Here is a 27436-nt window from a genome sequence, read left to right on the forward strand (position 1 = left end):
TGTTGTCTTACTCCAAGCTGTATAGGTTCGAAAGCCTACTACCAATTAAGCATATTAGGTGATGTGCATCTCTGTAATGAGAAGGGGTGTGGTCTAATGACATCAACACCCTATATCAGGTGTGCATAATTATTAGGCAACTTCCTTTCCTTTGGCAAAATGGGTCAAAATAAGGACTTGACAGGCTCAGAAAAGTCAAAAATAGTGAGATATCTTGCAGAGGGATGCAGCACTCTTAAAATTGCAAAACTTCTGAAGCGTGATCATCGAACAATCAAGCGTTTCATTCAAAATAGTCAACAGGGTCGCAAGAAGCGTGTGGAAAAACCAAGGCGCAAAATAACTGCCCATGAACTGAGAAGTCAAGCGTGCAGCTGCCACGATGCCACTTGCCACCAGTTTGGCCATATTTCAGAGCTGCAACATCACTGGAGTGCCCAAAAGCACAAGGTGTGCAATACTCAGAGACATGGCCAAGGTAAGAAAGGCTGAAAGACGACCACCACTGAACAAGACACACAAGCTGAAACGTCAAGACTGGGCCAAGAAATATCTCAAGACTGATTTTTCGAAGGTTTTATGGACTGATGAAATGAGAGTGAGTCTTGATGGGCCAGATGGATGGGCCCGTGGCTGGATTGGTAAAGGGCAGAGAGCTCCAGTCCGACTCAGACGCCAGCAAGGTGGAGGTGGAGTACTGGTTTGGGTTGGTATCATCAAAGATGAGCTTGTGGGGCCTTTTCGGGTTGAGGATGGAGTCAAGCTCAACTCCCAGTCCTACTGCCAGTTCCTGGAAGACACCTTCTTCAAGCAGTGGTACAGGAAGAAGTCTGCATCCTTCAAGAAAAACATGATTTTCATGCAGGACAATGCTCCATCACACGCGTCCAAGTACTCCACAGCGTGGCTGGCAAGAAAGGGTATAAAAGAAGGAAATCTAATGACATGGCCTCCTTGTTCACCTGATCTGAACCCCATTGAGAACCTGTGGTCCATCATCAAATGTGAGATTTACAAGGAGGGGAAACAGTACACCTCTCTGAACAGTGTCTGGGAGGCTGTGGTTGCTGCTGCACGCAATGTTGATGGTGAACAGATCAAAACACTGACAGAATCCATGGATGGCAGGCTTTTGAGTGTCCTTGCAAAGAAAGGTGGCTATATTGGTCACTGATTTGTTTTTGTTTTGTTTTTGAATGTCAGAAATGTATATTTGTGAATGTTGAGATGTTATATTGGTTTCACTGGTAATAATAAATAATTGAAATGGGTATATATTTGTTTTTTGTTAAGTTGCCTAATAATTATGCACACCTGATATAGGGTGTTGATGTCATTAGACCACACCCCTTCTCATTACAGAGATGCACATCACCTAATATGCTTAATTGGTAGTAGGCTTTCGAGCCTATACAGCTTGGAGTAAGACAACATGCATAAAGAGGATGATGTGGTCAAAATACTCATTTGCCTAATAATTCTGCACTCCCTGTATTTGCTTGGTGCCAGTCAGATCGCTTATGTGAAACTATTTATCTTTTCATTTTCATTATGTGACCAGAAAAGTTTGGTTATGAGTTTACAACACAAATAGCTCTAACTCGAGCAAACGCAAGGCCCATTGCATTGTAAATGCTTGTTTTCATTTTTCCTTCTCACTGGTCACTGCCTGACCTGCAGTAACGCCCTTGATCTTGGGGACGTGGACCCACAGTGTTTGATTTGTTTAAAATAGGTGTGCATTCAAAACCAGACATGCAAAATGTGTATTACACTAGCTGATTAAGGGAAGAGAGTGCAATGTAAGATAAACTGAATGCTTCCTGGCTAGCACCAGCTCATTGTAGCACTCTCCAGACTTGGGGCTGCATACGTCCATGCTGAATCCCCATTTCCCCCTCAACAGAAGTTCCCAGCCCCTCGTATATCCACACACATCAGGCAAATAGTTCTCACTTTGAAGATGGAGTGGTAGTGAAGGAGAGAAATAATTCCTCTTACAACTCCCCCCATTTTGTCGTGGAGAGCCAATAGGTAACCTGTCTTTAAGTACAGCACCTTAGTCCTTAGACACACAGCAGTAGACTGTCATGTTCTAGTCCGTGTTAAAATGATGGATTGCTAGTGTGCAGCAGAGTCCAGAGGTGTGCTGTGAAACACATATCTGGCAAAGAACTCACCAGTGACTGGCCTGTTGAGCAGAATTAACATACTTGGGTCTGTCATAATGTTGACATAAGTAGGGTCTGTCATAATGTTGACGTAAGTAGGATGACCCGTCACTGCTTTGCCAGAGATATTGGACTATGGTGTAGTCTCAGCCAAGCCTCATTACCCCAAACGCAATATTTTTCAACACAGTGTGAGGTCTTTAACATTCTAGTGCCTTCAGTTTCAAAAATGTACACCTGGACCTGCCTGAAGAATGTCTGTAGATTCTAAAATGGATAGTCAATCAACCAGAGCATGATGCTTGTGCTAATTGAGAAAATGTATGTATGGCACCAGCCCAGCCTGTTTAAAGTCTTGGAGGGGCTGACCTTTTATTTGTTACTTCAAACCTACAGGGGTTGGGCCTCCAGTTTGGCTTGATCAGCATTTTAATTTAAATCAGTCGAAGTTGACTGATGAGCATTTAGAATTAATTGCAGTTTCTGGTGTCTTTTATTTTTTCCCTTGGTGAGTGACATTGTGTTTGTTAACTTTGTTGTGTCAGCAGTCGTGGTGGATGGATTCTAGTGTGAAATCAGGGTAAATGGCTCATGCCTGAGGTATTTTTATTGGTATACAGCTTTTCTTATTGTAGCTATGGATTATTCCAGAGAAGATCACACTGCACGATTCAGCCCATTGTATTGATGTCGCTTGCGGCATGGTAGCAGCTTCCTTGTGTTGCAGTGGTGGTGTATTTATTTTTAAGATTAAAGTCCGCCCTTCAGATTTAACCCACTTACATACAAATATTTAAAAATTACCAGCTTTAAAGTTAAACTTACCCATTTGTGTTTGGTCTTAGAATAGCACCGATCTTATTATCCCACTTCACCAATAACTCGAAAAATGTGACTTGACTTTTTGTTTCAAAATAATTTTTTTCTTTTGAAATGTATTCTTGTACAATGAAACGTGAAGTCCTGATGTTACTCTTTTTCAAGTATTACTGGTCACTAGCAAACTTGTTTTCGAGGGATTTGCATCATTGGTGTCAATGTGCCACTTCACACATTGGCTTCTATGTACTGTCCGATGCATGAAACTGGAAATAACGCCAGGCTTTATCTCTACGTAGTTGCTGTGATCATCTTAATAAATATTTTTGTGCGGTTTCCGTGAGAACCAATAAATAGTTATTAGTTTCCCGTTTGCCGATTTAGTTTTTGAAAGTTCATCCAGAATGTTGGCTGTTTGTGTGGTATCTTGTAATTTCAGGTTAGGTTGATAAGATTCTTCACAAGATGTTAGGATATTGGTATGAGCTCCTTGGTTTTATTTTTGGATGTCTTTCCCATGACACTTCTTTATTGTATTTTCTCATAGGCTTCAGAGATGAAGGCAGCAGAGGAGGTCGGCCAGGAGATCGGCGAGGTCCACCACCTTCCAGTGGTGGAGGACCAGGTATGGGGCGTTACAGAGATGGTCCTCCACCCCCTCGTGGCGTCGGTGGTGGTGGTGGTGGTGGTGGCGGTGGTGCAGACTTCAGAGAACCAACTGACGGTAATATTATAATTTTCTATTGGATTTGTTTGTCCCATTAGGTTATTTTATTCAGTAAAAAAAAAAATAGCCTTAACTAGAATGACTAAAAGTACGGTCATTGGTACTGTGCTGGAGGAATCTATCCAGGTTATCAGTGTTGACTATGCAGCTGGTATCTGAAAGCGTTCTAAATATTCATTATGAGGTAAAGGCAGCTCTCATGGGTTATAAAATATTTACTGGTGTAAGTCAGACAAAAGCTTTCACATGGGTTTGTGCCATTCTACTGGTGTAAGTCAGACAAAAGCTTTCACATGGGTTTGTGCCATTCTACTGCTTAGAGTCAAACCTCTAGCATGATAATAGGCTGGCAGGCAAGTTGCATAAACCAACTTTAAATTAGCTTTTATATTTGATTCCCTTGGTCATACAATGATATTGCTGTTTTGATTTAAATTGATCCATGCCTTTAGCTGGTTAATCCAGTCATTTGATTGCATTTTGTAAATATGCTGTTCTCCGAAGTAACAGGTTTGTTTTTATTTGCTTATAAACTTTAATTTCAAAAGTAAATTGTTGTCATAGATGGTTATTTGTATAGTGCTCTTTAGTGACCTCAAAATGCTTTGTGGGCAAAAGGAATGAGGAGATGCAAGTGTGTGAGCCACTGTAGTTCACATAATTGTGCCTGTATTATGTACCACTGCCTTACTGAGGTGAGATGATGGCTAAACCTTAGCAGTGAGGGGACCAACTCGACTGGAGACCGTAGCATTCATTGAGTAGAGGGAGCCGAGACTGGTTTTAGACACCTAGGTAAAAATAAACTGCATGTCTGCAGCAGAAAATGTGTGTGGGAGGTGGATATGGTCCTAGTCTGAACCTCAGCAGCGGAGGCAGCATTGGATCTTCAGTTTATAAAGAACATTAACTGCTCATCAGGTTTCTAGATCTGCTTGGAGGGTGTTTGAGCATGTAGTTTGACGACTTGCTCGCACTTAATCTGGATGTGCTAAGTGTAGGAAGACCCTTAGGTCAAGGGTTTTGCAAGAAAAATCTGAAGAATGTTGCTGTAATTGCTGTTGATTCATTTTGTTTTCTTGTCAGAAACGTCTGTTTTATGGAGTCTTTGCTCTATATGTTCAAATGCTTTAAAATCAGCATTTCTTGACAATTGGATGTTTACAATTTCTGGTTTGTTGACTAATCAAATAGTTTTTATTGGGCAGTTCAGTCTGTTGTTCACAGCAGGTTGTAGGAACTGGATGTGTGAATCATTTTTCAACAGGCCAATATTTCTAATTGCATACATAAACCTGCTAATAACTTTGAAGTTACTGTCTTGAAATGGGAAACCATGCAGATCACATTAGACTTCTCCATTGCCGCATAATTCTGCAATACCAAGAAGCTCATCTGAACTTTGATCTCCCAGCTTCCTGCGCATTCTAACGATGTATGTAGAGCTTACTCTTCCAGCTCTGAATTTCAGGAAGTGACCCAAATCTGATTCCTCACATGACTGATGGCGCGTGAATTACCCAGCGCATTAGCACAATAGTCAGTGGTTCACTTGCTTCTCTGAGCTTTGGAATGTGGGGATGTTGGTGTGTTGAGTTCACTAACAGAAAAGTGAGCTGTAGATCTAAATCTCAGTAATAGTTATTTTTTTTGTCTACTATGGATAAATGTATGCAAAATCTGAAAACTTTAGAGAAGATATGGGGCATTGGGTGAAACTCTGGATCCAGTGGACCTCTGAACAACAGGCTGGACTACAGGCTCGCTAAAATTCCTTCATACATGACGAAGCCCAAGGACCCTGGTTGTAGGAAGTTGGCTCTGTATGTGCTATTTCAAAGTAAGGAATAGCATGCACAGAGTCCAAGGGTTCCCCTTAGAGGTAAAATAGTGGTAAAAATAGATAATACTAATGCTCTATTTTGTGGTAGTGTGGTCGAGCAGTAGGCTTATCCAAGGAGTAGTGTTAAGCATTTGTTGTACATACACATAGACAATAAATGAGGTACACACACTCAGAGACAAATCCAGCCAATAGGTTTTGTTATAGAAAAATATATTTTCTTAGTTTATTTTAAGAACCACAGGTTCAAATGTAACATGTAATATCTTGTTTGAAAGGTATTGCAGGTAAGTACATTAGGAACTTTGAATCATTTCAATTGCATGTATACTTTTCAAGTTATTCACAAATAGCTATTTCAAAAGTGGACACTTAGTGCAATTTTCACAGTTCCTGGGGAGGTAAGTTTTTGTTAGTTTTACCAGGTAAGTAAGACACTTACAGGGTTCAGTTCTTGGTCCAAGGTAGCCCACCGTTGGGGGTTCAGAGCAACCCCAAAGTCACCACACCAGCAGCTCAGGGCCGGTCAGGTGCAGAGTTCAAAGTGGTGCCCAAAACGCATAGGCTTCAATGGAGAGAAGGGGGTGCCCCGGTTCCGGTCTGCTTGCAGGTAAGTACCCGCGTCTTCGGAGGGCAGACCAGGGGGGTTTTGTAGGGCACCGGGGGGACACACAAGCCCACACAGAAATTTCACCCTCAGCGGCGCGGGGGCGGCCGGGTGCAGTGTTAGAACAAGCGTCGGGTTCGCAATGTAAGTCAATGAGAGATCAAGGGATCTCTTCAGCGCTGCAGGCAGGCAAGGGGGGGCTTCCTCGGGGAAACCTCCACTTGGGCAAGGGAGAGGGACTCCTGGGGGTCACTTCTGCAGTGAAAGTCCGGTCCTTCAGGTCCTGGGGGCTGCGGGTGCAGGGTCTTTTCCAGGCGTCGGGACTTAGGTTTCAGAGAGTCGCGGTCAGGGGAAGCCTCTGGATTCCCTCTACAGGCGGCGCTGTGGGGGCTCAGGGGGGACAGGTTTTGGTACTCAGTCGTAGAGTAGTCCGGGGGTCCTCCCTGAGGTGTTGGTTCTCCACCAGCCGAGTCGGGGTCGCCGGGTGCAGTGTTGCAAGTCTCACGCTTCTTGCGGGGAGATTGCAGGGTTCTTTAAAGCTGCTCCTTTGGATAAAGTTGCAGTCTTTTTGGAGCAGGTCCGCTGTCCTAGGGAGTTTCTTGTCGTCGTCGAAGCAGGGCAGTCCTCAGAGGATTCAGAGGTCGCTGGTCCCTTTGGAAGGCGTCGCTGGAGCAGAGTTCTTTGGAAGGCAGGAGACAGGCCGGTGAGTTTCTGGAGCCAAGGCAGTTGTTGTCTTCTGGTCTTCCTCTGCAGGGGTTTTCAGCTAGGCAGTCCTTCTTGTTGTTGTTGCAGGAATCTAATTTTCTAGGGTTCAGGGTAGCCCTTAAATACTAAATTTAAGGGCGTGTTTAGGTCTGGGGGGTTAGTAGCCAATGGCTACTAGCCCTGAGGGTGGGTACACCCTCTTTGTGCCTCCTCCCAAGGGGAGGGGGTCACCATCCTAACCCTATTGGGGGAATCCTCCATCTGCAAGATGGAGGATTTCTAAAAGTTAGTCACCTCAGCTCAGGACACCTTAGGGGCTGTCCTGACTAGCCAGTGACTCCTCCTTGTTGCTTTCTTTGTTCCCTCCAGCCTTGCCGCCAAAAGTGGGGGCCGTGGCCGGAGGGGGCGGGCAACTCCACTAAGCTGGAGTGCCCTGCTGGGCTGTGACAAAGGGGTGAGCCTTTGAGGCTCACCGCCAGGTGTTACAGCTCCTGCCTGGGGGAGGTGTTAGCATCTCTATCCAGTGCAGGCTTTGTTACTGGCCTCAGAGTGACAAAGGCACTCTCCCCATGGGGCCAGCAACATGTCTCTAGTGTGGCAGGCTGCTGGAACTAGTCAGCCTACACAGACAGTCGGTTAAGTTTCAGGGGGCACCTCTAAGGTGCCCTCTGGGGTGTATTTTGCAATAAAGTGTACACTGGCATCAGTGTGCATTTATTGTGCTGAGAAGTTTGATACCAAACTTCCCAGTTTTCAGTGTAGCCATTATGGTGCTGTGGAGTTCGTGTAAAACAGACTCCCAGACCATATACTCTTATGGCTACCCTGCACTTACAATGTCTAAGGTTTTGTTTAGACACTGTAGGGGTACCATGCTCATGCACTGGTACCCTCACCTATGGTATAGTGCACCCTGCCTTAGGGCTGTAAGGCCTGCTAGAGGGGTGACTGACCTATACTTGCATAGGCAGTGAGAGGCTGGCATGGCACCCTGAGGGGAGTGCCATGTCGACTTATTCGTTTTGTTCTCACTAGCACACACAAGCTAGCACACACAAGCTGGCAAGCAGAGTGTCTGTGCTGAGTGAGAGGTCTCCAGGGTGGCATAAGACATGCTGCAGCCCTTAGAGACCTTCCTTGGCATCAGGGCCCTTGGTACTAGAAGTACCAGTTACAAGGGACTTATCTGGATGTCAGGGTCTGCCAATTGTGGATACAAAAGTACAGGTTAGGGAAAGAACACTGGTGCTGGGGCCTGGTTAGCAGGCCTCAGCACACTTTCAATTGTAAACATAGCATCAGCAAAGGCAAAAAGTCAGGGGGCAACCATGCCAAGGAGGCATTTCCTTACACTGGTTATATAGCCTGATTTCTCTTTTTTTCAGAGAGTGTAGAGATTACTGTGTCCTGAGTTATAAGTAAGTTGCCACTACAGTCATTCACCACATAGCCTTGGTTCAAACTACCTCAGTTGCTCACTAGAAAAGAGGATACCCTTTAGGGTCATGTTTACCTCAATGATGAGTCTTAAAGTGGGTCTAGGCAGAATTAAATAAGGGGTAAGGTGGTACAACTTCACAAAGCTACGCAGAATAGTGTTGCCCCAGCCATGTTGTAACTTGACACTATTAGCTAGTTGTCCTAGTTATTCTTTAAGTAGACTACTTTTTATTTGTTTTTATTTAAGTGATTTTTTATTTTATTTTTAAAATAAACCCTTGCAATGAGATGTTTTAATAAAATCCATGCAGAAGTAAGAAACCTAGGTATGTCTGGACATTCCAAATGCCGGTCCCCACAAAGGAGTACTTTCTGATTTAATGAAAGGTGCAAGTGATGGTCCTTTACAAGAACCATATGTAGTCTGAGCAATAGGTTCCCAGAACAAGTAACTAAGTCCTTCTAAATTAGACGTCCTCCTTAATGTTGTCCTGTGATAGCCAACTCCTCCTTAGTTTCTTTGAATAGAGTAGGGGTCCTGGACTGCTGAAGGGACTATATGAAGAGCCCATGCCTCAAAAAGATGCTAAAGTTCAACTTTAAATTGTAGGTGCATCTGGTTCAAACATTTCTTAACTATTTTGATTGAACATGCAGGCATGTTGGCAAACATTACTGGCTGGGTAAACAATATGGGGACCTGTGGTGTCATGTCTTTAACAAATTCCTAGTGGACATTAGCACAGGAAATAACGTGGAGTGCAATGAAAACCTTTTTGAATGCTAGAATCCTAAATCCATCGGAATCCTAAAATCATGATGGAAGAGAATTATTAGTCCTTGTTGAGCTTTCTGTCCAATCAGTGGGCGAAATGAACCAGACTGTTAACTCCAGATACTTCTTCCCTCACTCCTATAGCTCAGCCCAAAGTCACCAGAAATGGGTCTCCTCCAGACCATCAGTGCATTGCCTTTTTACACAAGAGCCCGTTCCTGTATTTCAGAAGCAACCCATATACATTTTCTTTAATTTCTGAACCTATTGTGGTTCCAGAAGAGAAACTGCTTTGGCAATTAAACCAGTCTTGCGCAGTATTGAAGTTTTGAACGCAAAAAAAGTCCCAATGCAGAAGTGGAATTGGTTCTGTTATTTTCAGTCAATGGGAAGGGGAAACCCCCAACCCCCCTTTGGGTTCTACCTGAAGTACCACCACAAGTTCATCCAGAAAAGATAGTATAAAAGTCTGCAATCTCTGCCTTCCGAGGGCCACAGCGCGAAAGTCTGCAAAGCATGTACCGAGTTTTAGGCCAAGGCACTTAGTTAGAGAATCGGAAGTGGATGTTTTACGCTGTAATGCAGACACAACTGAAGCATCCCTCCCTCAAGAACCTCTACCTGAGTGATGCAGAGAAAGGTCTGAGGAAATAGAGCTGGCACAAGAGGAAGGGTCCGGCGTCCAGTAGAGCATCATCCTACCCAGTAAGGAAGAACCGCTAAAGAAAGCTCCAAGGGTAGGGAACACAAAAGGCACATGTAGGCAACATACAAGGCCGATGTAGGCAACATACAAGGCACATGTAGGAAACACACTGGGACCGGGTACATCTGACTTGAACCCCTGCCAGGCTGAAGCTCTAGACAATCAAAGACCAGTCAAAGCAGAGCGAGTCCCACTGGTCCAAACACAAGGGCACTTATCAGCTCAACGTTGAAAAGTGATCAGGCTCTGGAAAGGTAAAAGGAGTTGAAACTGAAGGATGCTTGACTCCGAAGAGGTAAACACTGACAGGGTTATAGGTTAATAGCAGTAAATATTACATTGAAGCCCAATGGTGGTACTCTTAGAGTAGAAGAGAGATTTTAACATCTCTCGAGGGCTTTTGCATGCCAATAAGGACTGAAGAGGAGGAAGGGCAGGAAGCGCACACATCTAGATATACACACTTACTATGCAAGAGCCCCTAAAGCAGCAAGAAGTTTTTTTTCCTCTCAAAAAAGATAAAACAGGGATACAGGAATGCAGAATAATAGCAAACGCCACTGGTCACAAGCATCTGGAATTTAGACGATCTAGTGGCTGTAACAGAATTAGCAAAAGAAAATACAACAATGAAAGTCTATTGTAATGCTCTCCGTCTAACTCTTCAAACAACCAACTCCCTCTGTGACCATTACTGCAGATGCTTCCTGTAGGAAGATGGCTCTGTATGCATGTAAGGAAATGCCTCCTTGGCATGGTTGCCCCCTGACTTTTTGCCTTTGCTGATGCTATGTTTACAATTGAAAGTGTGCTGAGGCCTGCTAACCAGGCCCCAGCACCAGTGTTCTTTCCCTAACCTGTACTTTTGTATCCACAATTGGCAGACCCTGGCATCCAGATAAGTCCCTTGTAACTGGTACTTCTAGTACCAAGGGCCCTGATGCCAAGGAAGGTCTCTAAGGGCTGCAGCATGTCTTATGCCACCCTGGAGACCTCTCACTCAGCACAGACACACTGCTTGCCAGCTTGTGTGTGCTAGTGAGGACAAAACGAGTAAGTCGACATGGCACTCCCCTCAGGGTGCCATGCCAGCCTCTCACTGCCTATGCAGTATAGGTAAGACACCCCTCTAGCAGGCCTTACAGCCCTAAGGCAGGGTGCACTATACCATAGGTGAGGGTACCAGTGCATGAGCAGGGTACCCCTACAGTGTCTAAACAAAACCTTAGACATTGTAAGTGCAGGGTAGCCATAAGAGTATATGGTCTGGGAGTCTGTCAAACACGAACTCCACAGCACCATAATGGCTACACTGAAAACTGGGAAGTTTGGTATCAAACTTCTCAGCACAATAAATGCACACTGATGCCAGTGTACATTTTATTGTAAAATACACCCCAGAGGGCACCTTAGAGGTGCCCCCTGAAACTTAACCGACTGTCTGTGTAGGCTGACTAGTTCCAGCAGCCTGCCACACCAGAGACATGTTGCTGGCCCCATGGGGAGAGTGCCTTTGTCACTCTGAGGCCAGTAACAAAGCCTGCACTGGGTGGAGATGCTAACACCTCCCCCAGGCAGGAGCTGTGACACCTGGCGGTGAGCCTCAAAGGCTCACCCCTTTTGTCACAGCCCAGCAGGGCACTCCAGCTTAGTGGAGTTGCCCGCCCCCTCCGGCCACGGCCCCCACTTTTGGCGGCAAGGCTGGAGGGAACAAAGAAAGCAACAAGGAGGAGTCACTGGCCAGTCAGGACAGCCCCTAAGGTGTCCTGAGCTGAGGTGACTCTGACTTTTAGAAATCCTCCATCTTGCAGATGGAGGATTCCCCCAATAGGGTTAGGATTGTGACCCCCTCCCCTTGGGAGGAGGCACAAAGAGGGTGTACCCACCCTCAGGGCTAGTAGCCATTGGCTACTAACCCCCCAGACCTAAACACGCCCTTAAATTTAGTATTTAAGGGCTACCCTGAACCCTAGAAAATTAGATTCCTGCAACTACAAGAAGAAGGACTGCCTAGCTGAAAAACCCCTGCAGAGGAAGACCAGAAGACGACAACTGCCTTGGCTCCAGAAACTCACCGGCCTGTCTCCTGCCTTCCAAAGATCCTGCTCCAGCGACGCCTTCCAAAGGGACCAGCGACCTCGACATCCTCTGAGGACTGCCCCTGCTTCGAAAAGACAAGAAACTCCCGAGGACAGCGGACCTGCTCCAAGAAAGGCTGCAACTTTGTTTCCAGCAGCTTTAAAGAACCCTGCAAGCTCCCCGCAAAAGGCGTGAGACTTGCAACACTGCACCCGGCGACCCCGACTCGGCTGGTGGCGATCCAACACCTCAGGAGGGACCCCAGGACTACTCTAAGACTGTGAGTACAAAAACCTGTCCCCCCTGAGCCCCCACAGCGCCGCCTGCAGAGGGAATCCCGAGGCTTCCCCTGACCGCGACTCTTTGAATCCTAAGTCCCGACACCTGGGAGAGACCCTGCACCCGCAGCCCCCAGGACCTGAAGGACCGGACTTTCACTGGAGGAGTGACCCCCAGGAGTCCCTCTCCCTTGACCAAGTGGAGGTTTCCCCGAGGAACCCCCCCCTTGCCTGCCTGCAGCGCTGAAGAGATCCCTAGATCTCCCATTGACTTCCATTACAAACCCGACGCTTGTTTCTACACTGCACCCGGCCGCCCCCGCGCTGCTGAGGGTGAAATTTCTGTGTGGGCTTGTGTCCCCCCCGGTGCCCTACAAAACCCCCCTGGTCTGCCCTCCGAAGACGCGGGTACTTACCTGCAAGCAGACCGGAACCGGGGCACCCCCTTCTCTCCATTCTAGCCTATGTGTTTTGGGCACCACTTTGAACTCTGCACCTGACCGGCCCTGAGCTGCTGGTGTGGTGACTTTGGGGTTGCTCTGAACCCCCAACGGTGGGCTACCTTGGACCAAGAACTAAGCCCTGTAAGTGTCTTACTTACCTGGTTAACCTAACAAATACTTACCTCCCCTAGGAACTGTGAAAATTGCACTAAGTGTCCACTTTTAAAACAGCTATTTGTGAATAACTTGAAAAGTATACATGCAATTTTGATGATTTGAAGTTCCTAAAGTACTTACCTGCAATACCTTTCGAATGAGATATTACATGTAGAATTTGAACCTGTGGTTCTTAAAATAAACTAAGAAAAGATATTTTTCTATACAAAAACCTATTGGCTGGATTTGTCTCTGAGTGTGTGTACCTCATTTATTGTCTATGTGTATGTACAACAAATGCTTAACACTACTCCTTGGATAAGCCTACTGCTCGACCACACTACCACAAAATAGAGCATTAGTATTATCTATTTTTACCACTATTTTACCTCTAAGGGGAACCCTTGGACTCTGTGCATGCTATTCCTTACTTTGAAATAGCACATACAGAGCCAACTTCCTACATTGGTGGATCAGCGGTGGGGTACAAGACTTTGCATTTGCTGGACTACTCAGCCAATACCTGATCACACGACAAATTCCAAAATTGTCATTAGAAATTGATTTTTGCAATTTGAAAAGTTTTCTAAATTCTTAAAAGAACTGCTAGGGCCTTGTGTTAGATCCTGTTTAGCATTTCTTTTAGAGTTTAAAAGTTTGTAAAAGTTTGAATTAGATTCTAGAACCAGTTTTAGTTTCTTAAAAAGTATTCCAACTTTTAGAAGCATAATGTCTAGCACAGATGTGAATGTGGTGGAACTCGACACCACACCTTACCTCCATCTACAGATGAGAGAGCTAAGGTCACTCTGTAAACTAAAGAAAATAGCAATGGGCCCCAAACCTACCAAAGTACAGCTCCAGGAGCTTTTGGCAGAGTTTGAAAAGGCCAACCCCTCTGAAGATGGCAACTCAGAGGATGAAGATAGTGACTTGGAGGGAAATTCCCCCCCTCCAGTCCTACTTAGGGAGAGCAGGGCTTCTCAAGCCCTGACTCCACAAATAATAGTCAGAGATGCTGGTTCCCTCACAGGAGGGACCAACAACTCTGAAATCACTGAGGATAACTCCAGTGAAGAGGACATCCAGTTAGCCAGGATGGCCAAAAGATTGGCTTTGGAAAGACAGATCCTAGCCATAGAGAGGGAAAGACAAGAGATGGGCCTAGGACCCATCAATGGTGGCAGCAACATAAATAGGGTCAGAGATTCTCCTGACATGTTGAAAATCCCCAAAGGGATTGTAACTAAATATGAAGATGGTGATGACATCACCAAATGGTTCACAGCTTTTGAGAGGGCTTGTGTAACCAGAAAAGTGAACAGATCTCACTGGGGTGCTCTCCTTTGGGAAATGTTCACAGGAAAGTGTAGGGATAGACTCCTCACACTCTCTGGACAAGATGCAGAATCTTATGACCTCATGAAGGGTACCCTGATTGAGGGCTTCGGATTCTCCACTGAGGAGTACAGGATTAGGTTCAGGGGGGCTCAAAAATCCTCGAGCCAGACCTGGGTTGACTTTGTTGACTACTCAGTGAAAACACTAGATGGTTGGATTCAAGGCAGTGGTGTAAATAATTATGATGGGCTGTACAATTTGTTTGTGAAAGAACACCTGTTAAGTAATTGTTTCAATGATAAACTGCATCAGCATCTGGTAGACCTAGGACCAATTTCTCCCCAAGAATTGGGAAAGAAGGCGGACCATTGGGTCAAGACAAGGGTGTCCAAGACTTCAACAGGGGGTGACCAAAAGAAAGGGGTCACAAAGACTCCCCAGCAGAAGGGTGATGAGACAACCAAAACTAAAAATAGTAAAGAGTCTTCTACAGGCCCCCAAAAACCTGCACAGGAGGGTGGGCCCAGAGCCTCTTCACAAAACAATGGGTACAAGGGTAAAAACTTTGATCCCAAAAAGGCCTGGTGTCATAGCTGTAAACAGCATGGACACCAAACTGGAGACAAGGCCTGTCCCAAGAAAGGTTCCACTCCAAACTCCCATCCAGGTAACACTGGTATGGCTAGTCTCCAAGTGGGATCAACAGTGTGCCCAGAGCAAATCAGGGTCCACACTGAAGCTACTCTAGTTTCTGAGGGTGGGGTGGATTTAGCCACACTAGCTGTCTGGCCGCCTAACATGCAAAAATACAGACAGCAACTCTTAATTAATGGGACTAGAATAGAGGGCCTGAGGGATACAGGTGCCAGTGTCACCATGGTGACAGAGAAACTGGTTTCCCCTGGCCAATACCTGACTGGAAAAACTTACACAGTCACCAACGCTGACAATCAGAGAAAAGTACATCCCATGGCAATGGTTACTTTAGAATGGGGAGGGGTCAATGGCCTGAAGCAGGTGGTGGTCTCCTCAAATATCCCAGTGGACTGTCTGCTTGGAAATGACCTGGAGTCCTCAGCATGGGCTGAGGTAGAGCTAAAAACCCATGCAGCAATGCTGGGTATCCCTGAACTGGTGTGTGTGAAAACAAGAGCACAATGCAAGGCACAGGGTGAAAAAGTAGAGCTGGAGTCTGGAAAAATGGCCCAGCCTACCAAGAGAACAGGAAAGTCAGTTGGGAAACCAACTGCAACACAGCAAAAGAAAGGGAACCTCTCTTCTCAGGAAGAAGTTCTGCCCTCTGAGGGAACTGAGCCTTTGGAGCTTGAACCTTATCAGGTTGAGCTCTTAGGCCCAGGGGGACCCTCAAGGGAGGAGCTGTGTAAGGGACAAGAAACCTGTCCCTCTCTTGAAGGCCTTAGGCAGCAAGCTGCTGAAGAGTCCAAAGGCAAGAAAAATGGAACACATAGGGTCTATTGGGAAGATGGGCTCCTGTACACTGAGGCCAGAGACCCCAAACCTGGTGCCACTAGGAGAGTGGTAGTGCCTCAGCTGTTCAGAGAGTTCATCCTAACATTGGCCCATGACATTCCCCTTGCTGGACATTTGGGACAAACCAAGACGTGGGAGAGGTTAGTCAACCACTTCTACTGGCCCAATATGTCCAACATGGTTAAGGAGTTTTGCCTCTCCTGCCCCACCTGTCAAGCCAGTGGTAAGACAGGTGGGCATCCAAAGGCCCCCCTCATTCCACTTCCTGTGGTGGGGGTGCCCTTTGAAAGAGTGGGTGTGGACATAGTTGGTCCACTGGAACCTCCCACAGCCTCAGGAAATATGTATATCCTGGTAGTAGTGGATCATGCTACCAGGTATCCTGAAGCTATTCCCCTTAGGTCGACTACTGCCCCTGCAGTAGCCAAGGCCCTCATTGGTATCTTTACCAGAGTGGGTTTCCCTAAGGAGGTGGTGTCTGACAGAGGTACCAACTTCATGTCAGCATACCTAAAGCACATGTGGAATGAGTGTGGAGTGACTTATAAATTCACTACACCTTACCATCCACAAACTAATGGCTTAGTTGAGAGATTCAACAAGACATTAAAGGGCATGATCATGGGGCTCCCAGAAAAACTCAAAAGGAGATGGGATGTCCTCCTGCCATGTCTGCTTTTCGCTTACAGGGAGGTACCACAGAAGGGAGTAGGGTTCTCACCCTTTGAACTTCTGTTTGGTCATCCTGTAAGGGGACCACTTGCCCTTGTTAAAGAAGGCTGGGAGAGACCTCTCCATGAGCCTAAACAGGACATAGTGGACTATGTACTTGGCCTTCGCTCTAGAATGGCAGAGTACATGGAAAAGGCAACCAAAAACCTTGAGGCCAGCCAACAACTCCAGAAGTTTTGGTATGACCAAAAGGCTGCACTGGTTGAGTTCCAACCAGGGCAGAAGGTCTGGGTTCTGGAGCCTGTGGCTCCCAGGGCACTCCAGGACAAATGGAGTAGCCCTTACCCAGTGCTAGAGAGGAAGAGTCAGGTCACCTACCTGGTGGACCTGGGCACAAGCAGGAGCCCCAAGAGGGTGATCCATGTGAACCGCCTTAAGCTCTTCCATGACAGAGCTGATGTGAATCTGTTAATGGTAACAGATGAGGATCAGGAGGCAGAGAGTGAACCTCTCCCTGATCTTCTGTCATCAGACCCGAAAGATGGCACAGTAGATGGAGTGATCTACTCAGACACCCTCTCTGGCCAACAGCAGGCTGATTGTAGGAGAGTCCTACAACAGTTTCCTGAGCTTTTCTCCCTAACCCCTGGTCAGACACACCTGTGTACCCATGATGTGGACACAGGAGACAGCATGCCTGTCAAGAACAAAATCTTTAGACAGTCTGACCATGTTAAGGAAAGCATCAAGGTGGAAGTCCACAAGATGCTGGAATTGGGAGTGATTGAGCGCTCTGACAGCCCCTGGGCTAGCCCAGTGGTCTTAGTCCCCAAACCTCACACCAAAGATGGAAAGAAAGAGATGAGGTTTTGTGTGGACTACAGAGGGCTCAACTCTGTCACCAAGACAGATGCCCATCCAATTCCAAGAGCTGATGAGCTCATTGATAAGTTAGGTGCTGCCAAATTTCTAAGTACCTTTGACTTGACAGCAGGGTACTGGCAAATAAAAATGGCGCCTGGAGCAAAAGAAAAGACAGCATTCTCCACACCTGATGGGCATTATCAGTTTACTGTTATGCCCTTTGGTTTAAAGAATGCCCCTGCCACCTTCCAAAGGTTGGTGAATCAAGTCCTTGCTGGCTTGGAGTCCTTTAGCACAGCTTATCTTGATGATATTGCTGTCTTTAGCTCCACCTGGCAGGATCACCTGGTCCACCTGAAGAAGGTTTTGAAGGCTCTGCAATCTGCAGGCCTCTCTATCAAGGCATCCAAATGCCAGATAGGGCAGGGAACTGTGGTTTACTTGGGCCACCTTGTAGGTGGAGGCCAAGTTCAGCCACTCCAACCCAAGATCCAGACCATTCTGGACTGGGTAGCTCCAAAAACCCAGACTCAAGTCAGGGCATTCCTTGGCTTGACTGGGTACTACAGGAGGTTTGTGAAGGGATATGGATCCATTGTGACAGCCCTCACTGAGCTCACCTCCAAGAAAATGCCCAAGAAAGTGAACTGGACTGTGGACTGCCAACAGGCCTTTGACACCCTGAAACAAGCAATGTGCTCAGCACCAGTTCTCAAAGCTCCAGATTATTCTAAGCAGTTCATTGTGCAGACTGATGCCTCTGAACATGGGATAGGGGCAGTTTTGTCCCAAACAAATGATGATGGCCTTGACCAGCCTGTTGCTTTCATTAGCAGGAGGTTACTCCCCAGGGAGCAGCGTTGGAGTGCCATTGAGAGGGAGGCCTTTGCTGTGGTTTGGTCCCTGAAGAAGCTGAGACCATACCTCTTTGGGACTCACTTCCTAGTTCAAACTGACCACAGACCTCTCAAATGGCTGATGCAAATGAAAGGTGAAAATCCTAAACTGTTGAGGTGGTCCATCTCCCTACAGGGAATGGACTTTATAGTGGAACACAGACCTGGGACTGCCCATGCCAATGCAGATGGCCTTTCCAGGTTCTTCCACTTAGAAAATGAAGACTCTCTTGGGAAAGGTTAGTCTCATCCTCTTTCGTTTGGGGGGGGGTTGTGTAAGGAAATGCCTCCTTGGCATGGTTGCCCCCTGACTTTTTGCCTTTGCTGATGCTATGTTTACAATTGAAAGTGTGCTGAGGCCTGCTAACCAGGCCCCAGCACCAGTGTTCTTTCCCTAACCTGTACTTTTGTATCCACAATTGGCAGACCCTGGCATCCAGATAAGTCCCTTGTAACTGGTACTTCTAGTACCAAGGGCCCTGATGCCAAGGAAGGTCTCTAAGGGCTGCAGCATGTCTTATGCCACCCTGGAGACCTCTCACTCAGCACAGACACACTGCTTGCCAGCTTGTGTGTGCTAGTGAGGACAAAACGAGTAAGTCGACATGGCACTCCCCTCAGGGTGCCATGCCAGCCTCTCACTGCCTATGCAGTATAGGTAAGACACCCCTCTAGCAGGCCTTACAGCCCTAAGGCAGGGTGCACTATACCATAGGTGAGGGTACCAGTGCATGAGCAGGGTACCCCTACAGTGTCTAAACAAAACCTTAGACATTGTAAGTGCAGGGTAGCCATAAGAGTATATGGTCTGGGAGTCTGTCAAACACGAACTCCACAGCACCATAATGGCTACACTGAAAACTGGGAAGTTTGGTATCAAACTTCTCAGCACAATAAATGCACACTGATGCCAGTGTACATTTTATTGTAAAATACACCCCAGAGGGCACCTTAGAGGTGCCCCCTGAAACTTAACCGACTGTCTGTGTAGGCTGACTAGTTCCAGCAGCCTGCCACACCAGAGACATGTTGCTGGCCCCATGGGGAGAGTGCCTTTGTCACTCTGAGGCCAGTAACAAAGCCTGCACTGGGTGGAGATGCTAACACCTCCCCCAGGCAGGAGCTGTGACACCTGGCGGTGAGCCTCAAAGGCTCACCCCTTTTGTCACAGCCCAGCAGGGCACTCCAGCTTAGTGGAGTTGCCCGCCCCCTCCGGCCACGGCCCCCACTTTTGGCGGCAAGGCTGGAGGGAACAAAGAAAGCAACAAGGAGGAGTCACTGGCCAGTCAGGACAGCCCCTAAGGTGTCCTGAGCTGAGGTGACTCTGACTTTTAGAAATCCTCCATCTTGCAGATGGAGGATTCCCCCAATAGGGTTAGGATTGTGACCCCCTCCCCTTGGGAGGAGGCACAAAGAGGGTGTACCCACCCTCAGGGCTAGTAGCCATTGGCTACTAACCCCCCAGACCTAAACACGCCCTTAAATTTAGTATTTAAGGGCTACCCTGAACCCTAGAAAATTAGATTCCTGCAACTACAAGAAGAAGGACTGCCTAGCTGAAAAACCCCTGCAGAGGAAGACCAGAAGACGACAACTGCCTTGGCTCCAGAAACTCACCGGCCTGTCTCCTGCCTTCCAAAGATCCTGCTCCAGCGACGCCTTCCAAAGGGACCAGCGACCTCGACATCCTCTGAGGACTGCCCCTGCTTCGAAAAGACAAGAAACTCCCGAGGACAGCGGACCTGCTCCAAGAAAGGCTGCAACTTTGTTTCCAGCAGCTTTAAAGAACCCTGCAAGCTCCCCGCAAAAGGCGTGAGACTTGCAACACTGCACCCGGCGACCCCGACTCGGCTGGTGGCGATCCAACACCTCAGGAGGGACCCCAGGACTACTCTAAGACTGTGAGTACAAAAACCTGTCCCCCCTGAGCCCCCACAGCGCCGCCTGCAGAGGGAATCCCGAGGCTTCCCCTGACCGCGACTCTTTGAATCCTAAGTCCCGACACCTGGGAGAGACCCTGCACCCGCAGCCCCCAGGACCTGAAGGACCGGACTTTCACTGGAGGAGTGACCCCCAGGAGTCCCTCTCCCTTGACCAAGTGGAGGTTTCCCCGAGGAACCCCCCCCTTGCCTGCCTGCAGCGCTGAAGAGATCCCTAGATCTCCCATTGACTTCCATTACAAACCCGACGCTTGTTTCTACACTGCACCCGGCCGCCCCCGCGCTGCTGAGGGTGAAATTTCTGTGTGGGCTTGTGTCCCCCCCGGTGCCCTACAAAACCCCCCTGGTCTGCCCTCCGAAGACGCGGGTACTTACCTGCAAGCAGACCGGAACCGGGGCACCCCCTTCTCTCCATTCTAGCCTATGTGTTTTGGGCACCACTTTGAACTCTGCACCTGACCGGCCCTGAGCTGCTGGTGTGGTGACTTTGGGGTTGCTCTGAACCCCCAACGGTGGGCTACCTTGGACCAAGAACTAAGCCCTGTAAGTGTCTTACTTACCTGGTTAACCTAACAAATACTTACCTCCCCTAGGAACTGTGAAAATTGCACTAAGTGTCCACTTTTAAAACAGCTATTTGTGAATAACTTGAAAAGTATACATGCAATTTTGATGATTTGAAGTTCCTAAAGTACTTACCTGCAATACCTTTCGAATGAGATATTACATGTAGAATTTGAACCTGTGGTTCTTAAAATAAACTAAGAAAAGATATTTTTCTATACAAAAACCTATTGGCTGGATTTGTCTCTGAGTGTGTGTACCTCATTTATTGTCTATGTGTATGTACAACAAATGCTTAACACTACTCCTTGGATAAGCCTACTGCTCGACCACACTACCACAAAATAGAGCATTAGTATTATCTATTTTTACCACTATTTTACCTCTAAGGGGAACCCTTGGACTCTGTGCATGCTATTCCTTACTTTGAAATAGCACATACAGAGCCAACTTCCTACAATGCACTATTTCAAAGTAAGGAATAGTATGCACAGAGTCCAAGGGTTCCCCTTAGAGGTAAGATAGTGGCAAAAAGAGATAATACTAATGCTCTATTTTGTGGTAGTGTGGTCGAGCAGTAGGCTTATCAAAGGAGTAGTGTTAAGCATTTGTTGTACATACACCCAGGCAATAAATGAGGAACACACACTCCGAGACAAATCCAGCCAATAGGTTTTGTTATAGAAAAATATCTTTTCTTAGTTTATTTTAAGAACCACAGGTTCAAATTCTACATGTAATATCTCATTTGAAAGGTATTGCAGGTAAGTACTTTAGGAACTTTGAATCATTACATTAGCATGTATACTTTTTACATAAAACACAATAAGCTGTTTTAAAAGTGGACACTTAGTGCAATTTTCACAGTTCCTGGGGGAGGTAAGTTTTTGTTAGTTTTGTCAGGTAAGTAAATCACTTACAAGTCTCAGGTTTGGGCCCAAGGTAGCCCACCGTTGGGGGTTCAGAGCAACCCCAAAGTTACCACACCAGCAGCTCAGGGCCGGTCAGGTGCAGAGGTCAAAGAGGTGCCCAAAACGCATATCCTTCAATGGAGAGAAGGGGGTGCCCCGGTTCCGGTCTGCCAGCAGGTAAGTACCCGCGTCTTCGGAGGGCAGACCAGGGGGGTTTTGTAGGGCACCGGGGGGGACACAAGTCAGCACAAAAAGTACACCCTCAGCAGCGCGGGGGCGGCCGGGTGCAGTGTGCAAACACGCGTCGGGTTTTCAATGATGTTCAATGAGAGATCAAGGGATCTTTTCAGCGTCGCAGGCAGGCAAGGGGGGGGGGCTCCTCGGGGTAGCCACCACCTGGGCAAGGGAGAGGGCCTCCTGGGGGTCACTCCTGCACAGGAGTTCCGTTCCTTTAGGTGCTGGGGGCTGCGGGTGCAGGGTCTTTTCCAGCCTTCGGGAAATGGAGTTCAGGCAGTCGCGGTCAGGGGGAGCCTCGGGATTCCCTCTGCAGGCGTCGCTGTGGGGGCTCAGGGGGGACAACTTTGGTTACTCGCGGTCTCAGAGTCGCCGGAGGGTCCTCCCTGAGGTGTTGGTTCTCCACCAGTCGAGTCGGGGTCGCCGGGTGCAGTGTTGCAAGTCTCACGCTTCTTGCGGGGAGTTGCAGGGGTCTTTAAGTCTGCTCCTTGAAACAAAGTTGCAGTTCTTTTGGCGCAGTGCCGCTGTCCTCTGGAGTTTCTTGTCTTTCTTGAAGTCGGGCAGTCCTCAGAGGATTCAGAGGTCGCTGGTCCCTTGGAAAGCGTCGCTGGAGCAGGGTTCTTTGGAAGGCAGGAGACAGGCCGGTAGGACTGGGGCCAAAGCAGTTGGTGTCTTCTGTTCTTCCTCTGCAGGGGTTTTTCAGCTCGGCAGTCTTCTTCTTCTTGTAGTTTCAGGAATCTAAATTCTTAGGTTCAGGGGAGCCCTTAAATACTAAATTTAAGGGCGTGTTTAGGTCTGGGGGGTTAGTAGCCAATGGCTACTAGCCCTGAGGGTGGGTACACCCTCTTTGTGCCTCCTCCCAAGGGGAGGGGGTCACATCCCTAATCCTATTGGGGAATCCTCCATCTGCAAGATGGAGGATTTCTAAAAGTCAGTCACCTCAGCTCAGGACACCTTAGGGGCTGTCCTGACTGGCCAGTGGTGACTCCTTGTTATTCTCATTATTTCCTCCGGTCTTGCCGCCAAAAGTGGGGGCCGTGGCCGGAGGGGGCGGGCAACTCCACTAGCTGGAGTGTCCTGCGGTGCTGGCACAAAGGGGTGAGCCTTTGAGGCTCACCGCCAGGGGTGACAGCTCCTGCCTGGGGGAGGTGTTAGCATCTCCACCCAGTGCAGGCTTTGTTACTGGCCTCAGAGTGACAAAGGCACTCTCCCCATGGGGCCAGCAACATGTCTCGGTTGTGGCAGGCTGCTGGAACTAGTCAGCCTACACAGATAGTCGGTGAAGGTTTCAGGGGGCACCTCTAAGGTGTCCTCTGGGGTGTATTTCACAATAAAATGTACACTGGCATCAGTGTGCATTTATTGTGCTGAGAAGTTTGATACCAAACTTCCCAGTTTTCAGTGTAGCCATTATGGTGCTGTGGAGTCCGTGTTTGACAGACTCCCAGACCATATACTCCTATGGCTACCCTGCACTTACAATGTCTAAGGTTTGGCTTAGACACTGTAGGGGCACAGTACTCATGCACTGGTGCCCTCACCTATGGTATAGTGCACCCTGCCTTAGGGCTGTAAGGCCTGCTAGAGGGGTGACTTATCTATACTTGCATAGGCAGTGAGAGGCTGGCATGGCACCCTGAGGGGAGTGCCATGTCGACTTACTCGTTTTGTTCTCACTAGCACACACAAGCTGGCAAGCAGTGTGTCTGTGCTGAGTGAGGGGTCTCCAGGGTGGCATAAGATATGCTGCAGCCCTTAGAGACCTTCCCTGGCATCAGGGCCCTTGGTACCAGGGGTACCAGTTACAAAGGGACTTACCTGGATGCCAGGGTGTGCCAATTGTGGAATCAAAAGTACAGGTTAGGGAAAGAACACTGATGCTGGGGCCTGGTTAGCAGGCCTCAGCACTCTTTCAATTCAAAACATAGCATCAGCAAAGGCAAAAAGTCAGGGGGTAACCATGCCAAGGAGGCATTTCCTTACACAACCCCCCCCCCCCCCCCCCCCCCCCCCCCCCCACACACACACACACAAACGAAAGAGGATGAGACTAACCTTTCCCAGGAGAGTCTTCATTTTCTAAGTGGAAGAACCTGGAAAGGCCATCTGCATTGGCATGGGCAGTCCCAGGTCTGTGTTCCACTATAAAGTCCATTCCCTGTAGGGAGATGGACCACCTCAACAGTTTTGGATTTTCACCTTTCATTTGCATCAGCCATCTGAGAGTTCTGTGGTCAGTCTGAACTAGGAAGTGAGTACCAAAGAGGTATGGTCTCAACTTCTTCAGGGACCAAACCACCGCAAAGGCCTCCCTCTCAATGGCACTCCAACGCTGCTCCCTGGGGAGTAACCTCCTGCTAATGAAAGCAACAGGCTGGTCAAGGCCATCATCATTTGTTTGGGACAAAACTGCCCCTATCCCATGTTCAGAGGCATCTGTCTGCACAATGAACTGCTTGGAGTAATCTGGAGCTTTTAGAACTGGTGCTGTGCACATAGCTTGTTTCAGGGTGTCAAAGGCCTGTTGGCATTCTACAGTCCAGTTTACTTTCTTGGGCATTTTCTTGGAGGTGAGTTCTGTGAGGGCTGTCACAATGGATCCATATACCTTCACAAACCTCCTATAGTACCCAGTCAAGCCAAGGAATGCCCTGACTGGAGTCTGGGTTTTTGGAGCTGCCCAGTCCAGAATAGTCTTGTTCTTAGGCTGGAGTGGCTGAACTTGGCCTCCACCTACAAGGTGTCCCAAGTAAACCACAGTTCCCTGCCCTATCTTGCATTTGGATGCCTTGATAGAGAGGCCTGCAGATTGCAGAGCCTTCAAAACCTTCTTCAGGTGGACCAGGTGATCCTGCCAGTTGGAGCTAAAGACAGCAATATCGTCAAGATAAGCTGCACTGAAGGACTCCAAGCCAGCAAGGACTTGATTCACCAACCTTTGGAAGGTGGCAGGGGCATTCTTTAAACCAAAGGGCATAACAGTGAACTGATAATGCCCATCAGGTGTGGAGAATGCTGTCTTTTTTTTTTTTTGCTCCAGGGGCCATTTTGATTTGCCAGTACCCTGCTGTTAAGTCAAAGGTACTTAAGAATTTGGCAGCCCCTAATTTATCAATCAGCTCATCAGCTCTAGGAATGGGATGGGCATCTGTCTTGGTGACAGAGTTAAGTCCTCTGTAGTCCACACAAAACCTCATCTCTCTCTTTCCTTCTTTGGTGTGAGGTTTGGGGACTAAGACCACTGGGCTAGCCCAGGGGCTGTCAGAGTACTCAATTACTCCCAATTCCAGCATCTTGTGGACTTCCACCTTGATGCTTTCCTTAACTTGATCAGACTGTCGGAATATTTTGTTTTTGACAGGCATGCGGTGTCCTGTGTCCACATCATGGGTACACAGGTGTGTCTGACCAGGGGTTAGGGAAAAGAGCTCAGCAAACTGTTGTAGGACCTTCCTACAGTCAGCTTGCTGTTGGCCAGAGAGGGTGGCTGAATAGATCACTCCATCTACTGAGCCATCTTTAGGGTCTGATGACAGAAGATCAGGGAGAGGCTCACTCTCAGCTTCCTGATCCTCATCTGTTACCATTAACAGATTTACATCAGCCCTGTCATGGAAGAGCTTAAGGCGGTTCACATGGATCACCCTCTTGGGGCTCCTGCTTGTGCCCAGGTCTACCAGATAGGTGACCTGACTCTTCCTCTCTAGCACTGGGTAAGGGCCACTCCATTTGTCCTGAAGTGCCCTGGGAGCCACATGCTCCAAAACCCAGACTTTCTGCCCTGGTTGAAATTCAACCAGTGCAGCCTTTTGGTCATACCAACACTTCTGGAGCTGTTGGCTGGCCTCAAAGTTTTTGTTTGCCTTTTCCATGTTGTAAAGAAATGGCTCCCTGTTGCAGTTACCCCCCACTTTTTGCCTGATACTGATGCTGACTTGACTGAGAAGTGTGCTGGGACCCTGCTAACCAGGCCCCAGCACCAGTGTTCCTTCACCTAAAATGTACCATTGTATCCACAATTGGCACACCCTGGCATTCAGATAAGTTCCTTGTAACTGGTACTTCTAGTACCAAGGGCCCTGATGCCAAGGAAGGTCTCTAAGGGCTGCAGCATGTCTTATGCCACCCTAGAGACCCCTCACTCAGCACAGACACACTGCTTACAAGCCTGTGTGTGCTAGTGAGAACAAAATGAGTAAGTCGACATGGCACTCCCCTCAGGGTGCCATGCCAGCCTCTCACTGCCTATGCAGTATAGGTAAGACACCCCTCTAGCAGGCCTTACAGCCCTAAGGCAGGGTGCACTATACCATAGGTGAGGGTACCAGTGCATGAGCACTGTGCCCCTACAGTGTCTAAACAAAACCTTAGACATTGTAAGTGCAGGGTAGCCATAAGAGTATATGGTCTGGGAGTCTGTCAAACACGAACTCCACAGCACCATAATGGCTACACTGAAAACTGGGAAGTTTGGTATCAAACTTCTCAGCACAATAAATGCACACTGATGCCAGTGTACATTTTATTGTAAAATACACCACAGAGGGCACCTTAGAGGTGCCCCCTGAAACTTAACCGACTATCAGTGTAGGCTGACTAGTTTTAGCAGCCTGCCACAAACCGAGACATGTTGCTGGCCCCATGGGGAGAGTGCCTTTGTCACTCTGAGGCCAGTAACAAAGCCTGCACTGGGTGGAGATGCTAACACCTCTCCCAGGCAGGAATTGTCACACCTGGCGGTGAGCCTCAAAGGCTCACCTCCTTTGTGCCAACCCAGCAGGACACTCCAGCTAGTGGAGTTGCCCGCCCCCTCCGGCCAGGCCCCACTTTTGGCGGCAAGGCCGGAGAAAATAATGAGAATAACAAGGAGGAGTCACTGGCCAGTCAGGACAGCCCCTAAGGTGTCCTGAGCTGAGGTGACTCTAGCTTTTAGAAATCCTCCATCTTGCAGATGGAGGATTCCCCCAATAGGGTTAGGATTGTGACCCCCTCCCCTTGGGAGGAGGCACAAAGAGGGTGTACCCACCCTCAGGGCTAGTAGCCATTGGCTACTAACCCCCCAGACCTAAACACGCCCTTAAATTTAGTATTTAAGGGCTGCCCTGAACCCTAGAAAATTAGATTCCTGCAACAAGAAGAAGGACTGCCCAGCTGAAAACCCCTGCAGCGGAAGACCAGAAGACGACAACTGCCTTGGCTCCAGAAACTCACCGGCCTGTCTCCTGCCTTCCAAAGATCCTGCTCCAGCGACGCCTTCCGAAGGGACCAGCGACCTCGACATCCTCTGAGGACTGCCCCTGCTTCGAAAAGACAAGAAACTCCCGAGGACAGCGGACCTGCTCCAAGAAAAGCTGCAACTTTGTTTCCAGCAGCTTTAAAGAACCCTGCAAGCTCCCCGCAAAAGGCGTGAGACTTGCAACACTGCACCCGGCGACCCCGACTCGGCTGGTGGCGATCCAACACCTCAGGAGGGACCCCAGGACTACTCTGATACTGTGAGTACCAAAACCTGTCCCCCCTGAGCCCCCACAGCGCCGCCTGCAGAGGGAATCCCGAGGCTTCCCCTGACCGCGACTCTTTGAACCTAAAGTCCCGACGCCTGGGAGAGACCCTGCACCCGCAGCCCCCAGGACCTGAAGGACCGGACTTTCACTGGAGGAGTGACCCCCAGGAGTCCCTCTCCCTTGCCCAAGTGGAGGTTTCCCCGAGGAACCCCCCCCTTGCCTGCCTGCAGCGCTGAAGAGATCCCTAGATCTCCCATTGACTTCCATTAC

At 48.2% G+C, this 27436-nt stretch overlaps 1 protein-coding gene across 4 annotated transcripts in view; it reads left to right on the plus strand.

Moving 5' to 3' along the window:
- Positions 1-27436, plus strand: part of EIF4H (eukaryotic translation initiation factor 4H) — a 160954-nt gene that overhangs the window by 84226 nt on the left and 49292 nt on the right. For all 4 annotated transcript variants that reach the window (XM_069226894.1, XM_069226891.1, XM_069226892.1 and 1 more), the window contains one exon: positions 3538-3714. In XM_069226894.1, coding sequence (XP_069082995.1) covers positions 3538-3714 — 177 coding nt within the window. The remainder of the gene's footprint in view (positions 1-3537; positions 3715-27436) is intronic.

This window comes from Pleurodeles waltl, chromosome 3_2, assembly GCF_031143425.1.
Source record: "Pleurodeles waltl isolate 20211129_DDA chromosome 3_2, aPleWal1.hap1.20221129, whole genome shotgun sequence".
Lineage (NCBI taxonomy): Eukaryota > Metazoa > Chordata > Amphibia > Caudata > Salamandridae > Pleurodeles > Pleurodeles waltl.